This window comes from Centroberyx affinis, unplaced genomic scaffold, assembly GCF_046629955.1.
Source record: "Centroberyx affinis isolate AG114_WGS23_722 - 3 ecotype Tasmania unplaced genomic scaffold, CSIRO-AGI_Caff_v1 ptg002649l_1, whole genome shotgun sequence".
Taxonomy (NCBI): Eukaryota; Metazoa; Chordata; class Actinopteri; order Beryciformes; family Berycidae; genus Centroberyx; species Centroberyx affinis.
The window spans coordinates 201,122-218,526 of record NW_027280841.1 but is presented as its reverse complement, the minus strand read 5'-3'; the positions used below and the strand labels follow the sequence as shown (position 1 = coordinate 218,526).

The following is a 17,405-nucleotide window of genomic DNA, read 5'->3' as shown; positions in this document are numbered from 1 at the left end:
AAAACATGGAGACCGCCTGAGTATATCTTTATAAATTGTATCATAAATGCTGTATTTTAGTGTATTTTCATCAAATTTACAGTTACAGTTGTAGTCAAAGAGTAGGAGAAGACATTCAGTTGCATTATTGTCTATGGGATCTTGGTTATAATGGTGATATTGCCTTTTAAATTTAGATTTTATACTAGGCGAGGATGAAAATATGTTTTTTTTCCTTTATTGCATCTCCATTTACTCTGAAATGGCAATAGATATAAGTTTACTTACACTGGATTCATATTCCTTAGCTTCTTACCTATCAAAGGAGACCAGAAATATGCATATTGGCCTTATGGTTGAGGAGCTATTCCTGATTCATTTGGGGCATGTAATTTCGGGCAGGAGGCCTGAGAAATAGGCCTAGGGATGTTAAGCCTTATTCTAACCTAAACCTAATTCTAACCTTAATCTTAAACCCAAGTCTTAACCCTACACTAACCTAAACATTAAGCCTTATTCTAACCTAAAGCTAATCCCAATTCTAACCTTAAACCCAAGTCCAAACTCCCAAAACTAACCTTCACCCTTATCCTAAACTTAATCTTAATCCTAAACCCAACACCTAGCCCTACATTTGTGCCTTGAAGAAGTGAGGACTAGCCAAAATTACCTAATTTCCGAAAAATAACCACACTCCAAAGGTCTCAAAACTATCTAAACCTGGTTCTCACAAGGAGAGAGGTATAAGAACACACACACATACACACACACACCTCTATTGCTGACATCTGTAGTACTGTGGGCATCCATTGTACCATTTGATAGAGCATCTTTATCTATAATTCATGACTGCTCCGGCACTCGGCTGTGTTGAAGATCTGTCAGCCTCCCTAGGTCAAGTTTATTATGTGTGTGTGCGCACAAGTGCATACATGTGTGTGTGTGTATATGTATGTGCAAGTGTGTGCAAGAATACACGTCATTATACAGGATTATACCCTTGCATGTGTGTGTTTTTTGACATGGGCAAGAGTTTCTATTTCTGTGTGTGTGCATTTGTGGATCAGTGTGTGTGTGTGTGTGTGTGTGTGTGTGTGCTCTATAATGTCCACATCCATAATGTCCAGGTTTGCTTGGGTGTGTGCGTATATAGGATGTCCCGAGCTTCAGTGATGAGCGAATTTTAATCCACACCCTTCCTCCTCCCCTTTTTCCCTCCTTCCCTCACTTCTTTCGTCTCTCCATCTTCAAACCTTTGCTATTATTCCCCTCATTCCCTCCCCTCTCTCCCTCCATTTAATCCCTCCGTCTCTTTCCCTCCTTTCTTCACCATTTTCTCTCCCTCTCTCTTGATCCCTCACTCCATCTGTCCATCACTCCTCTTGCTTTCCTCCTTCCCTTCCTTACCCCCTCACCTCTCATTTTCCTTTCAATCTCTCCCTCCCTCCCCTTTCTTTACTTCTCCGTCTCTCTCTCGCTCTCCCTCCCTCCCTCTCCGGGGTTAACCACAGCGGGGACAGCACATGAGGTCAGTGCTCAGCTCAGCAGCGGCCATGTGGTTCCCATCTTCCAATAACGTCAGTGTGATTTATGAGTGGCCCGCCACAATCGCAGCACAACCCCCATGCTACGGCACCATCAGCTCTCCTTACTATAATAAACTTAGACCCAACTCTGCCGGGACACACTTGCACAGAGAGAGGCCTGTATGTAGGGGTAGTGTGTGCATGCCTGCATGTGTGTGTGTGTGTGTCTGTGTGAGAGTGAGTGTGCATGTGCAACTAGGTTGTTTGAAAGTTCCAAAGCTTGCATTTGCATGTATGCTTACTGTGCAGTATGCATGTGCATGATTTGGTTTGTGTGATTGAGGGAGGAGTGTGTATGCATACTGCATTTGGGACGGGGATTTGAATAATTATATATGCATACGTGTGTGTGTGTGTGTGTGTGTGTGCAACAATATATACTTCCTCTGTGAACTCACCATTGGGCGGGGGCTTGATGTCTGTGTCTCCTTGCTGGTTTGAGTTGTCTGATTGTCCTGATTGTTCTGTAGCACAGACAGAGAGAGACAGAGAGAGAGAGAGAGGGAGAGAAAGAGAGAGAGGGGGGGGAGAGAGAGAGAGAGAGAGAGAGAGGGAGAGAAAGAGAGAGAGGGGGGGAGAGAGAGAGAGAGAGAGAGAGAGAGAGAGAGAGAGAGAGAGAGAGAGAGAGAGAGAGAGAGAGAGAGAGATGGTTAGTCAGGAGACAGATGTCTGGACACTACCCAAGGTGAGGGGGCAGGTCGGCATCAGAAGGAACTCTTCTGAAAGTCGTTCAAAAAGGCTTTCTTTCATTCTTTCCACTGAAGAGAGGCAGAAGTAGGTCTGAGATTAAAGAAGTCTGGATATTTCCGCTCAGGTTGAACCCAAGTCATAAAATGGGGAATCAAAAGGTAAAAACTTCACTTCTGGAGTCTGTCACGGTGGGGAAATCACTTTTCCAACTTACTAGAAAAGACTTCAAAGAAGAATTGAGATTAGAGACCCTTTTTGAGTGTTTGAACTTTGTAGGTATAAGCACAAATAGCTTCAAATGAGTGTCAGCTATTTCCTCCCTATTGTATTTGTTCTATTTTACAAACACTACTTTTCTGTCTGTATGTCTGTCTCTCAGGGAGTCCCACTCGGTGGGCACACACACATACACACACACTGTTTTAGTAAAGGCCTCTGACTGTGGGGTTGGTAATGCGGTTGAGGTCCAAAAAAAACCTCAGCTACTCTCTCCACCGTTGCTAAGTTGAGGAGTAATTCTATAATGTACAACTCTGGGTTCTGGGCATTGTTTGGATTGCATCTCACGTGTCTCTTTACCTTAACTATAGGCGCAGGCAGGCAGCAAGAGGCTTGCTACAGCTAGTTTGGTTTGGCCCCGCTGGCTGCCATTCTTTTTCCACTGCGTAATGCAACCTTGTGGAGCTTTATGGTTGTATCATATATACCATTCAGGCCAATTACCCCACAGCACTGAAGCTTTAAGGCCGTCCTGGGCCAAGTCTCCCCAGCCAGAGTGTGCCCCCCCCCCCGCCACCCCAACCCTCCAGCCATCACTAGGCCCCCCAACCCCAACTCCCTCTAAGCCCCAATCAGCATCCTAATCTTGGGTGGCACTAGTGCACAACGTGCCAGCAAACTGCTGCACTATTCACCCTCTCTGTCCGTTGCCAAAGACAAGAAAACAAAAAGAGACGAACAAAATCACCCCATCACTCTGGGTCGAAAAAGAAGAGGGAAAACACAGAGGGATAGAGTTTCTTTTTCTCGCAACCCTCTTCACTCATTCTGTGGGCTCAGAGTCCATCTCTTTCTCCCTCACTTTCTCTTTCTCCCTCAGTTCCTCTCCCTCTCTCCCTGCTTCTCTTTCTCTCTCGTGCTGTCGCTCTGTGGAATCCTGGCAGCCATCTTAGCGCTTGGCAGCCATCTTAGCTTTGGCGGTACCAATGCATTCCTGCTAGCTGACGGCACACCCACACACACACTCTCTCACACACACACACACACACACACACACGCTTGCAAAGCACACTCTCTCACACACACAGACCCACTGGTCTTAAAGATAAAAAGACCTACAGAGGATATGCAATGCTAATGGAGTGAAGATAAAACCACTGGGATGATTGTCTGCAATCCTGTGAGTATCGTGTTGCCCGACCTTGTAACACGTTATAGACAGCATATGAGTATAATGAAAAGCTATGAGAGGTAATCACAGCTGTCAGACACATTGATAAATTACGAGGGAGGATGGGAAGGGGGAACATAAGGAAATTATTGACACAAGTACACTCACGTACAAAGGCAAATAAGGTGATCTCATAACATGAACCAAGAATAAATTAAGCCTGGGGCCTTTCTTATTGCAGCAACGCTCACCCTGACAATCCGGATCACGCATTTCAAAACAAACAGAAATCTTAAAAACCTTTTAAGGCTGTATGCCATTGAAAATTTTCTCTTACACTGTGACAGTTTCAAAGCCAAAATTCATTGCCTAGTTGTCATGACAACAGGGATGGCGCACCACAGTTAAGTCCCTAATGATGAGTGGTTATTGAAGTCTGTGTGTGCGTATGTGTTGCTGTTTGGCCTGGCAATTAGTTGGGACGAAGATAATAATATAGGCGACTGGCTTGGGCTCAATTTTGTTTAAGTCAGTCTGTTCGCCACCAAACACACTGAGGGCCTACAATAGGGCTGGATTTGAACTGTATCAGACCTATCTGCATTTTAGTTAATCCGACTCCAATGGTATTATCAACCATTAGAAAATTTAAAACATACCTTTTTGGCTTCCTTGGAAAAATGAGAGTAGCAACTGATCCCTACCAGTTGAATGAGGTACAGTACATGTCTGCTGTTCATGTCTGAGGTTGGCTTTAAAACCAACACCAATATCTCAGTGAGGCCACCTACTGGTCTGGGGGAGCTTGAGGTGTTACAATTTAGACAATGGGAAAAGTCAGACCAAAATGAGAATAAAACCTCTTGAGTAGGAAGTCCTTATATGTACAAAGGACCCCATCAGTTTTGTCTTATGCACGATGCCATCAGGGGCAAAATCAGAAAGCTCTACCTTTGGCTCAACCCAGAATGCTGTTTCTTCACTTGAGGTTTGAGACCCAGTGTTGTATTTTATTGAATTGCCATTGCTTGGTGGTCAGAAGGACTGGTTGAGCCCGAAACGGGGCAGCAGAAACTTAGATGTTTGGGAAGTAGGCTTGTGACCAGAAAGTTACCGGTTCAACAGTCCCAGGTGTGAATGTTTGTAACTGCATGAATGTGAAGCAGATTGTTTTTGAAAAAGAGCGACCACACTCCATCAACTTTCCCTAGATAAATAAAGATAAAGAACAAGATAGCAAGAGGACTGTAAGGATGAAACCTAACCACCTAAGTACATTTGTTTCTGTCATTTGTGTACCATAATACAAAGTACTACCAAAACTATTATCCCCAATGTCACAAGGGTCTGGTGAATGAACATAACCAATTACATTTTAAACCGTGTTGAAACAATGGCAGGAGGGGAGGCCACTTAGAACTGAGATGTCGCTGTAGAGGCGAATATCAACCCTGAATCTCACTGTAAGGTAAGTAACAGCCATTTGACTCCTCAGTGGGTGTTTATATGTATGTGTGTGCATGTATGTGTTTGTCTGGGAAATTGCTGGCATTTCTACATGCCCGCGTGTGTATGAATGACTTTCTGTGTGTGGCTTCGCTGGCATGTTTACATGCATTCATGTACATTTACAGTATGTGTGTGTGTGTGTGTGTGTACACGTTGGATGCCCAGGGGTGCTTGTAGAGGAACAAAGGTAGCATGAGCAGGGGAGAATAAATCAAAAGGAGAGGAGACGCTCTGCTCTCACTGAGAACAATGGAGAGGCTGTCTATTATTATTATTACCCCACTGCTGCTACCGCTGCTGCTCTCCAGACCACCAGCAGGGAGAAATCACTGCCAGCAGGCCTCTCATCCCGCAGGCCCTACTGGCATGTACGCCATGCATGTGCATAGATACACATGCACACCTACACCCGCACACATACGTTTATTCACGTGTCGGTTCAAACGCATATGCGTGTGCACACGTACTGTATATGAATGTATGTACACATGCCTGCAAAAGCACAAACACATGCTGTTACACACATACACACACACACGTTTAAACACAGATGAACTGTGCTCATCCTTATCTCCTGCACACAGTCGCCCCAAGGCCCCCTGCACACGCCCCACCAGAGATAATACAGCACAGACACACACATACACACACATTACACTATCAAATATAACATGGTATCGCTCCAATCACACACAGTGAGTTCATTATGTTGCTAGGTCAATATACAGTCACTGCTGATATACTCCTACTAGAGTGTGTACACAAAAGTTAACACTGCCTGTGCATTTATCACACTGCAGCTGCAGACAGAGGCTAATAACTCACACCTAGGCTAATGTACACACACTCGAATCACACTCACTGATCACTCCATTCATCACATACACACACACACACACACACACACACAAATACAGATGTACAGACACAAAAACAACACACCAAAATGCATTCATAGAAAGCCAACCAGCCAGACAAAAAGACAAATACACGCACACATACACACAAATCATTAAGAGACACTTGAACGTAAAATTACATACACACTCTCACTCACTTAAAACACGGGTGGGTACCATTGCCAGTGCTAATGGACTCATTTATCATGCGCATATTCATATACGAGTGCGCTTTGCACACACAAACAGGCACATTTTTTTTTCTCATTTACCGAGCAGCTTAGAGTGTTTGTTTGTGCATCACAGGCACACATGAGCAAACAGGCCCTCTGTAATCTAATGTGCACTAACTGGAGGGGATTTCAGACTGATGACTGACTGTAAAATCAACAGCACCAGTCCAACACCGGAGATAAAATGCAACGGCTCGGATGTTAAACCTGATGATGGCTAGTGGAAGGATGTGACTCACGCTCAGCAGTGTGCCCCATTCAGTGAGCCCCTGGCTTCTGCACTGCAAAAAAAACATGCACATCTTAATAAATCCTTTATTCTCATATTGGGTCTTAAAATCTTATTTTTCTTAAAAAAGGTAAAACATTCTGCCAGTGGAAAAGTGTTATTTTCTTGATACTAGTGGAATAATCTGCCTTATTCTGCCTTGTTTCAAGATATCAACACTTAAAATTCCTTAAACGAGAAAAACTGCATTGGAAACAAGTGAAATTATCTCACTCCATTAGCAGAAATTTTCACTTGTTTAGAAAAAAACAGGCCTTAAGACTAAATAGACAAAATGCCTTGTTAACACTTTTTGCAGTGCAAATTGTTGTTTTGCTCTCAGGTGTTATCTAAAATGTATTATTAGCAAGGTAGATGCATTTAACAATTTGTGCTAATTTCACCTCCCCTCCAATCACTCCCTTGAGTCATCCTTTCATATTCCTCTCTCTGCTTCCCTCCTCCTCTCTCTCTCTCTCTCTCTCTCTCTCTCTCTCTCTCTGACAGACAAGGATTAGAGGCAGCTCTTTGGGAGGCTCACCCTGCTGCCCTCTGTATCTGCCTGCCCTACAGTGGCTCAGCTCAAATGAAAAATACAAAACTTCCCCCTGACCAGATTAATACAAACAAACACAGACAGACACACACACAGACACACACACACACACACAGTGGGCAGATATTTTTAGGCAGGGCGGGAGGGGGGTAAAATATATACACAACAGCTGTCCAGATGTGGGTAAATGTCTCTCAGTGTGTGTGTATGTGTGTGTGATCGTGCAGCCATGTGTGTGTGTGCCTGTGTCCATCTGTGGGAGCGCCGATGGCAGAGAATGGCTGAGGGTGGCATGGGAATCATGCAATGTGCAAAAGGCTTAAGCACCACAACAAACTGCTATTCTACAGTAAGCCTCCACCACAGTGTGCCCTACTGTAATGCTACAGCACCCGAGCATTTAAACCAAACCAGCTGCTACGGTAAAGTGTGACTAGTTGAAAGCACAGCTAGGAACTAGTTCAACAGACAGCAGTGAGTATTTAAGCAGTAAGCCATGAGAGCCTGTGCTTTATATTGACTTTGAAACTGCTGAGAGGTGTTGTTAGGTGTGACGCAAACTAAGCAGTGGTATAAAACAGTGGCAATACACCATTTTATCGAAAAAGAATGAACGCAAACATGCAATAAATCTTTAAGCAATAATAGCTAAATGCTATTCTTGAACATGACTCAGCAAATCAGACGTAAGGCCCAGAACTATCCTTTTTATAAATATGGGTGGCAGTGGTCTAGAGGTTAGAGAAGTGGGCTTGTGAATGGAAGGTCGCTGTTTGAATCCCTAACCCTGAATCTAACCCTAACTTTCGACAACTACTGCTGAGGTTCCCTTGAGCAAGGCATTTACCCTCCAGCTGCTCCAGTGGAGCTGCTCAGTGGCAGACAGCAGAAGACTGTGGCTGCGCTCTGATTTGACTGTCAATGTGACTGCAGCCTACAGTGCATGACCCCTGTGACCCTGTGCCTCTGTCCCCACCCTTTCTCTCCCTCATTGGCCTTGTGAGTGCCGTGTCATTTAAGGATAGCTCACCCAGACACGGTTCAGTTCACAGTCAAATGACAGGGGCCTCTTCCTCCGACTGCCTCGGAGAGGTCTGTGGACAAATATACCACTGTTCTCTCCCTCTTCATCTTCCTCTGTCTCACAACTGCCACCCTTTCTCTCTCTCTCTCTCTCTCTCTCTCTCTCTCTCTGTAACCCCCTTCTCTTATGCTTTTTAGTTGCCTCCTTGGCTCTCTCTCTCTCTCTCTTTCTCTCTCTCTCTCTCTGTCTGTCTATATGGGTTGTGGTGTTTAGGCGTGCAGGTCCAAACCCTGTCATTGCTGGTAGAGTGTGTGGGCAGAAGCGGCGGCTCAGTCTTAGGCTCTGGGTGAATGTGGGAGCCCAGCTGTGGTGGTGTGTCCATATATCTGAGCCCAGACATGACAGGGGGCAGCCCCGACTGGAATGCAGTGCACACGCATATAGCCATGCAGAAAACACTGACACATACACAGATGCAGACACATTTGACAGTATGCAATTAAGCACACAAACATGTTTACATACACTTGCAGACAATAGACACTCTGTAAATGATGATCATATAGAGTGGTCTCTAGTGTATATACACAGACACACATACTACTACTACTAGTGCGTCATTATTCTACTGTATGTTTGCTTAGCATCTAGGTTTACAGTATACAATATAGTCTGTGTGCATGTTTGCATGGCAGCAAGGATGGATGTAAAGCAGAAGCCGTATCTGACTAAACACAGTGCCGTGATGGGAATATGTGAGCATTCCACATATTTGTATATACAGGAATGTTAACATATCCAGAGGCAATGCTTTCCTCCTTTAAGTGTGAGCACAGGCTAAGTGCACTGATTGACATATACACATGTAAGTGTGTGTGTGTGTGTGAGTGTCAGTGTCTCACCCCCTCTTTACCCGCGCCCCCCACCCCCCCAACCCTCCACCCACCAACCTCTGGATAAAGAAACCGAACAGCCTCCCCAATTGGGTTTCGCTTAAGAGGTTTATCGGTATGTTGCTAAACATTCTGACCTTTTTTTTTAATCTTTAATGCGCTTAAAATGTTCCAAACCCTCCTAATCCCCGCGGCTATCCCACACAGATGTTCGCTCGGCTCTTTTATTGGACTTCATTTCAACCTCTTTTTTTTTCCTTCTCCTCCTCCTCCTCCTCCTTCATCTCCTCCACGTCCTTCTCCTCTCCCCTCCGTTTTCACTCATCTACTTGTTTCTGATTTTCTAAAACCGCTCATCGCCGTCCGATTACCCCCCCGGTGCCTCCATCTTCTATAACTAAAGCTCATTTTGACCCTGGTTTTTAAGTGATGGGTTCAACCGTGGCCCCATCTCTCCACTGCTTTTGCCTCTCTCTGCCTCATATGTTTTTCTTATGTCATGTTACTGTCCATTCCTTCATTTGTCCCGGCACCTATTGCACCCTCAGCTGTCCCGGTGGGGGATCGCTCTTTGACTTGGCCCGCCCAAGGTTTCTTCAATTTTTTTTTTTAAATGAGGTTTTCTTGGGACTTTTTCTTTGTATGCATCAAGGGTGTAAGGTTGCTGGTGCCGGATAGATTAGGCTATGTAGGATAGGTAGGCTTGCCATGTATAGCTAAAATTTGCTATTGTGTGTCTTGCTCTTTGTTTTGCTTCCTTGAGTTTGCACTACATCATTCTGTTCTATGATTGATTGTTGATCAGTTAGATCTAGTTAGGCTCATTCTCTGTAAAGTCTCTTGAGACATGCTTGTGATAAGTGTGTGAGGATACAGTGATGGTATATGTGGCCCATGAATGACCCCGGCTCATTGTGGACACAGTGGTGAGTGGACGCCACCACTTTCTCCACGTGTAGTCTCTCCAAATGTGTTTCATTAGATAGCACACGGTTGAGAGTAACAAGATAATAATAGGGGACGTGGTCATGAACTACATTCATCCCATCAACATTGTGGTTACATGGTGTGCCTGCTGAGCCAAGGACATCCTGAACAGCCACCTCAGCCACTATTGAGTAGACATCCAGTTTGACCGTTGCTGCTGTTTTGATAGAATAGAACATTCTAGTGTGACATATTGAATTTCAGTCGGTTATTTTTGTTTACCATTTGTCACAGTATGGAAAAAGGTTCAACACTGGTCCTTCAGTTTCCATAAAACTGACTGTCAAGTGTTACTATTCCTCATGGAAACCAAGGAAGCCAGCTAGCTTTCAGCTAGCAGTGAGCCTTGGTTTCAATGAGAGATGCTAATAATGCTAACCATACAAACAGTCTGTTTTGAGGCAAACCAAGGGACTTTTTGCCTCAATGTGACACATGTCTGGTGAAGAAAAAACCAAACGATGCAAAATGTCAAGATTTCCCTTCAGGAGATGAAGCCTGAATCGTTTAAGAAGTTTCACTATCAATAAATGTGACACTGATTTATAGAGTCACAGGATGTCTCAGCATTATTTGCATTATAAGTGAGATTTATTTCATGTTATTGATATATTATTATCCCTCTATAACCACCCAGGGATCTTATTAATGCTTACAAATCAAGACTGAGCTTTTCATAGGAATAACATGGGGTTTCTGTTTCGGAAGGATTTCCTGTTCAGCTACTTCTGGCACTTGCCTGGCAAGTTTATTTGGCTTCCACATCCACACCTTACTATACCTATTAAACCAGTTTCAAATTCTGGGTAGTGAGAACAATTTTACTAGCATCATCGTATTGTCAACAAAATACTACCTAAAGGATAGTGGGCTAGACAATTCACATCCCATATAATACAGTACAAAGTAAACCATTCATTCAATTCTATATAATCAGTATTTGTTCCTGCTTTCATTTGGGCCTACTTCAATAGTGAATCTCGACGTAGTTCGGTGAATATTCGGTATGTAACTCCATGTGACAGCACGGCATGGGGCGATGTGATTAATTGTGAAATGTGTTTCTGTGCTGCTAGTGCTGAAGTGTGAACGCGTGGGTGCGAGACTATAAATACATTACTTGCTGCACACGGATGCGAGATTGCGTCTCATATATGTTTATGATAGTGTATATGTGCAAATGTGCAAAAATTTCTGTATAGCACATGTCGGGGCGCAGTTGGAGATAAGCGTGTGAATGCGGCATGTGTGACTGACAGGCTGAGCGGCGGAGTGTGGGAGGGAGACAGTGCTCCGCATTCATACGTGTGAGCATGCGTGTGCATCGGCGTGCGCGGGAAATAACGGTACGTGGGAGTACGTGCTCACGTGCGGGGAAGAGTTCTATAAATTGAGAGAGATAATGCTGTATTAGGTGCACATCTGTGTATTTTTTTTTTTTTTTCTTTTCCCCTGCATGTGTGTGAGCGTGTGCACGCGCCTGCGCAGTGCGGTGCGCGGCGGCCTGGCCCGAGCCCTGTGCCAGCAAGGAGCAGGTGTGGGGAGGCAGCCCTGCGTTGCCCGTTGCCCATCTGCGTGGCCGTCTGTGTGCCGCCTGCGCCCTCTCCGTGCCAACGCCACACAGAGCCGGGGAGCCAGGGGGCGAGAGGGGGGGCGAGACGGGGCGAAGAGGGGCCTAAAGGGAATCAACCATGGGAGAGAGAGGAGGGCAGGGGGTAGAAGAGTGGAGGGGGGGGTGAAGGTGAGGGGGGGGGGCGGCTGGCTGGCTGCCCATGTATACCCCTCTCCCTCCACACCCCCCCCCCCCCCCCTCTCTTTTCTCCCTCTGCCCCCGTTTCTTTTATCTTTTATCTGTGCCTATGCTGATGAGCTGTGATGTACAGGGAGAGATGGGGAGGGAGGGAGGAAGAGGGAGAGAGTGAAAGACAGAGAGAGACACAGACAGAGACAAAGTCTATCTGATTTTCGTTTGTTCTCAGGCTAGTAAAGTGCATTCTGTGGAGGGGAGAGAGACTGGCTGACCAGCTGATGCGACGTTGAATGATCCTAGAAATTCCCCGGTGATATGACTATTAAGCCGTCATTGGCCGCTGAAAGAATAATGGCGACTTTTCCCTGAGATGCCCTTGCATCTTTTGGTTTGAAGCCCTGAACTGATTTCTACCATTACTGTCCAAATGCTGGAAAATGCATATGGAGAGGTGTAATTGCTCCATTTGGCCAGCAGATGTCACTTGCTGGCAGTGGGGCATAACAGAGGAACACATGCTAAAGAAATCTGGGGGAAGAGAGAGCAGTGGGAAAGATTTCAACAGGGACTGCCATCATTTTAGCAAGAAAGGCGGGGAGAGGAGGGGAGGGGAGGGGAGGGGAGGGGAGGGGGGGAGCTGAAGGCGCTCTGGCATATCACACTTTAGTTGAGATTCCGTAAGAAAATAAAATAGGCCTATGGGTACCTCAAAAAATCTAAACTGACATTCTCAACACAAATACAATGACAATATTTTTATTTTTAGGATGTTTTGACAAATAAACCCACATATTTCTAATAGGATATCACTGTTTTCCTCAATTTTCCTCCTTTTTTTCACATCCCTGAAACTAATACTCGATAATATCACAGTCACAGCTGGCCTGACGACATGAGCGATAAATACATGACGTACCAAAAGCCATTCAAAGTCTGTCCAAACTCTTTATACTGGCAAACTTGTTTAAACTGCACTGATGATTTGTCTATATTATGTTTCATGAAAACAGGACTGAGAATAAAATGTATAGCATTGAGGTTCATAGCTCTGAATGAAAGACATGAGCCACCCTGTGGTACTATGTGGTTCCCATGTCGTGGCGTACGTGTGTGTACGTGTGTGTGTGTGTGTGTGTGTGTGTGTGTGTGTGGGGCAGGGTCTGGGTGCAAGTCGGAATGAGGATCATGTGATGCCAGCCTTTGCCAAGGAAGGGGGGAGAGAGAGAAGGAGGGGGAGGGATATAGTGGATGTAGAGAGAGAGCAAAAAAAAAGGAGGAGAGGAGAACAGAGGAGAGAAGTGGAGGGAGAAGAGAAAAAGAGAGAGAAGTGAATGAGAGAGAGAAAGAAAGCGAGAGGGAAAGAATGATACAGAATGAGAGTGAGAAAGACAGAGAGAGAAAGAGAGAGAGAGAGAGGGGGGGGGGGCTCGAAGGGGGGATTGTGAGAGCTGTGGGAACGTTCTGCCTCGCCAAGAAAGAGGAGAGCAGAGAGAATAAAAGAAGGAATGAGAAAGAAAGAGAGACTTGTTGGCAGAGCAGGGGAGAGGAGAGGAGAGGAGAGGAGGGGATGAGGGGAGTGAAAGCAGCGTACAGTGGGCACCAGCGAGGAAACAGACATGATCAAACCCCGCTCTGCAGGGGAGACGGGGGGAAAGCACAACACACACACACACACACACTCCACACAGATACATGTACACATTTGCGCAAATATAGCCACCAAGAGGCAGCACCATCACTATGCTACTGGCTAAATATCCTGACACACACACTATCCCCCCTAATAAATCTCACACACACACACACATTCATACATACAAAGAGCCATGAAAGTGAGGGGGCGTGCTGTGATGTGGGCCTATCACTGACAGAGGGAGCATGGTGACCTGCCACTCAGACCATGACCGTGTGTGTGTGTGTGTCGGGGGACTGCACAAGGAGCAGAGAGCGTGAACTTGTGAACTTTTGTCTAGGCGTTTCATCACCATTCTCTGCTGTGCCAGTCCACCCTGGGGCTCAGGACACATTCTCAGCACCAAAGCCAAAGTGGGCGAGCTTCATCTGGCTCTCACAGCAAATTAATAGGTATGATATGTATCTACTGCAGACTGTGGATGTATAGTTGGAGTGGCTCACACTACCACTAAAACATTCCACTTGTAGAAACCAGGCCATTTGAAACTATTTTGAACAAAATAATAGAATATAAATAGTAAATTGCATTACAAAAACTTTTTAGCACTCATTGAATGCTGATAAAACATAATTATTTGCAAATGTATGTTTGACCTAGGTGTGGCAGGTATGTTACTGTATGTAAGCTATAAGTTTGAATATTGTGTTAATGCTCACAGAATAATTTGTATTCTGGCTGCATGACACCAGAAGCCAGACTTCACTTTCAGGCTATACAGCAAGTGTCACTTGAATAGTGCCAGGGCACTATCAAAATTATGAATGGATGTCATCGTGAGAGAATGCTACATCACTCTTCTCACATTATAACATAATGTCAACAAAATATTATTCAAATTACAAGACAACGCTGTTTGTATCACACTCTTTATTTACACCAATGGGCCTTCAGTCTAATCCTGTCTGGGCCAGAAAGCACTAACGATTTATTTTGGGTTTGTGAACTATGCAAATAAATGCTCCCAAATCTATCTGGGGCTTGGAGGACGCGTTTTATGAGGGTTGTAAAACTCCACACAAACACATAAAGCAGGCCTGTAAAAATAATGTGTGCTCTGCATAAATGCTCATTTGGACTAATGAATTAGGGGAGCGATGAATGGCTGTGTAAAACTCCACATCCTCCCTGGATGATGCCAGCGGGGGCATAATGTGTGATGTGCATGATTTGTGAGTGTGTGTGTCTGCATGTGAGTGTTTGTGCATATGTATGGGTGTGTGTTGGGGGAGGAGGGTTTGTATGTGTACCTGTGTGTGTCTCCGTGTGCGTGTGATGTCAGTGTATGCATCTCAGCATCTTTCTTTGTGTGTGCTACTACTACTACTGCTCATCTGCTAACCTTTCAGATCAGTGTCAAATCAGGACACAGAGTGAACAGCCCTAACAAACCGGCTCCAGTATAACACACACACACACAGTAGCAACAACAGTGGCCAAGCATGGAATGGTGCCCCAGCGAACTTGGGAGGTTGTCCCAATACATCCTCCTGAGATGGTGGGGGCTTTCCCAAGTAAACCGGAAAACGGTCCAAAATCAGTGTTGCTGGGGAAGGAACAGCCAGATCTGCATACCTACAGCATGAACTGAAGATTTATTCTTTCAGCTGACAGAAAGAGAGAGGAAGAGACACGCACAGATAGACAAACAGAGAGAAAGAAAGAGATGGAGAGTAGCAGATGAGGCCTGAGAAAAAACAATCAGCCAAATGAGGGCAGAGATAGAAAGGCAACCTTTGACCACCAGCTGTCTGGGAGTCACCGCCCGGCCGCATTTGTCAGTCTGTGTCCTCAGATGAACCCGGCCCAAGGGTCAGTGGCTCCCAGCGCAGCCGTGTGTTTGCGTGGTTTGTTTCTGTGTATATGTGTGTGTGTATTAGTGTGTGTGTGCACGCCGGAGCGTTTTTTAGTGTTTGTGTGCACATACATGCGTTAGTGAGTTTCTCAGTGTTTGTGTATGTGCCCATGCGTTCGAGCGATGTGCTATCTGTGTCAAAGCTGGCTTTATCTCTCAGGCAGATAAGGTGAGTAAACAACTGCTCTAGCCTTCCTGTCTGGCATGGCTGTAACGTTCTAGCCTAGCCTAGCCTGGCGCACAGGCAGATAAATGCTGCAGCCGTCTGCCCTCTCCAGCTGTTCCCCAGTATCAGACCCATGGCACGGGACAAAGGATTCAGGTGCGTCCCAGGCTCCGGTTACAGCCAGAAGCCTCTGAAGGAGGATGAGTTTCATCAGGCCAGAGGGAGACAAAGCCTACTCTACTGATACTACATACAGTACAGTAGAGTGATTCTATGCTAATATGACCACTAGTAGTGGCCTCATATGAGGGCACGTCTATAGTTTTCATCTGCATACGCAATCAGATCGACGGCATAAGTGAATTAACAGCCACATCCATATACTGTACATCTCGGACATATGGGATTAGCCTAGTTCAGCCAGCTTATGGCTCCACTCAGGCTCTCTCTCTCCCTCTCCGGTCAAGCTGATAATTGGAGATTTATTCTTACCATCTATCAATCCATCTATTAACTTATTAACCCAGATAAAAGCTTTAAAACCTTCCTGCGTCCCTCTAGTCAAAATCACCTCAGTGATAAGAGATTAAACCAGTGCCAATCCACTTAGCGAGTTTCACCCAATGCATAAAAACATAATCATCAATAAGCATCACCATCCTCATCCTTATTATCTCTGAACACAGCCTCTGAGTACTCACAAGTGATGCACTTTAAAAGCTGACCTTGATCGACGACTACAACTGACACAAACCGAAAGGGAATAATGGCGGGAGAAAAAAAGCAGCCACAATTAAAGCATGAGTGGAGGAGGGAAAGGATGAAAAGACTTTTTTTCACATAATAAAATGAAACTGAAAATGAAAAAGGAAACTGGATGAGGTCAAATAAGTATACAGCCAATAATAGGCTCCAGTAAATTCCCTTCCATAAAATGAGCTCTCACTATCTCTACTATCATAGAATAAGAATAGAGGGGTACTGTCTCGTGCACCTTGGTAATCATCTTCAGTACTCAAAAGATGGCTGCCATAAAATTTTGACTGTGTCAAGGAAGTGAGTATTATTTCACATGTTGTCGTGCATGACACTTGAAATATTTTAACACATCTGCCACCAAAATGTTCAGTTTAATAAGGACACATCAGTTCTGGGTTTCATTTCATTTCCATGAGCTCACTGCCAAACATACCACGGCAGCCATCATAAGTATACCAAGCGAAATGACCATTAAGGATATTAATATGAATGGGAATTCCTCTTCATCCATTCTGCCTCGGTGAATGGATGAAATGTCAGTGCAATGACTGCTGTGTTGCCTATGGCCCTATGGTATAAAATGGAGAGGATGTTCAAGTTGAGGGGCAGAGCAGAGGAGCCTGCATCTGTTTGGCAGCCGCTCAGAAATGTCTAGCGTTTCACACTACGCCTCTGGGATCACTGGCCTCAGCCAGAAGTTTATGAGAAACAGAGACGGAGAAAGAGAGAGATAGAGAGAGAGAGAACGAGGAGGGAGAGAATAGCGAGGGGGTGAAGCGAAGGAGGGAGAATGAGAAGAGAAGAATGAGCTAGATGACATGAGAAGACAGAAAGAGAGATAGCGGAGAGGAGGGGGGTCGACAGCTGAAATGAAAAAGGGAACCAGTCGCGATGATGATGTGATGTTTTCCATTCTGCCTGCTGTGTGCGCACAGGTTCTCCTGAGGCCCCCGAGGAGCCTGCGGGCCCCTGGTGGGATCTGCCTGTGGATTCAGGTGAGGAACAGGTGTAGTGAAACGGCACACACACACGCACGTACGCATGCATGCACAAACACACGCCTCTGTGCACATACACACGCACTCACTCGCAGATTGTGGTAATTACGCACAGTGGACAAAGGACAATGGATCTACAGGTATGTGCGTACATGTGTGTCCATGTGCAC

The 17,405-nt window shown here is 45.3% G+C and overlaps 1 protein-coding gene across 2 annotated transcripts in view; it reads right to left on the bottom strand.

The window, feature by feature from the left end:
• The window catches only part of nfixb (nuclear factor I/Xb), a 140,275-nt gene that overhangs the window by 26,676 nt on the left and 96,194 nt on the right, over window positions 1-17,405 (bottom strand). For both annotated transcript variants that reach the window (XM_071535049.1, XM_071535050.1), the window contains one exon: window positions 1,964-2,029. In XM_071535049.1, coding sequence (XP_071391150.1) covers window positions 1,964-2,029 — 66 coding nt within the window. The remainder of the gene's footprint in view (window positions 1-1,963; window positions 2,030-17,405) is intronic.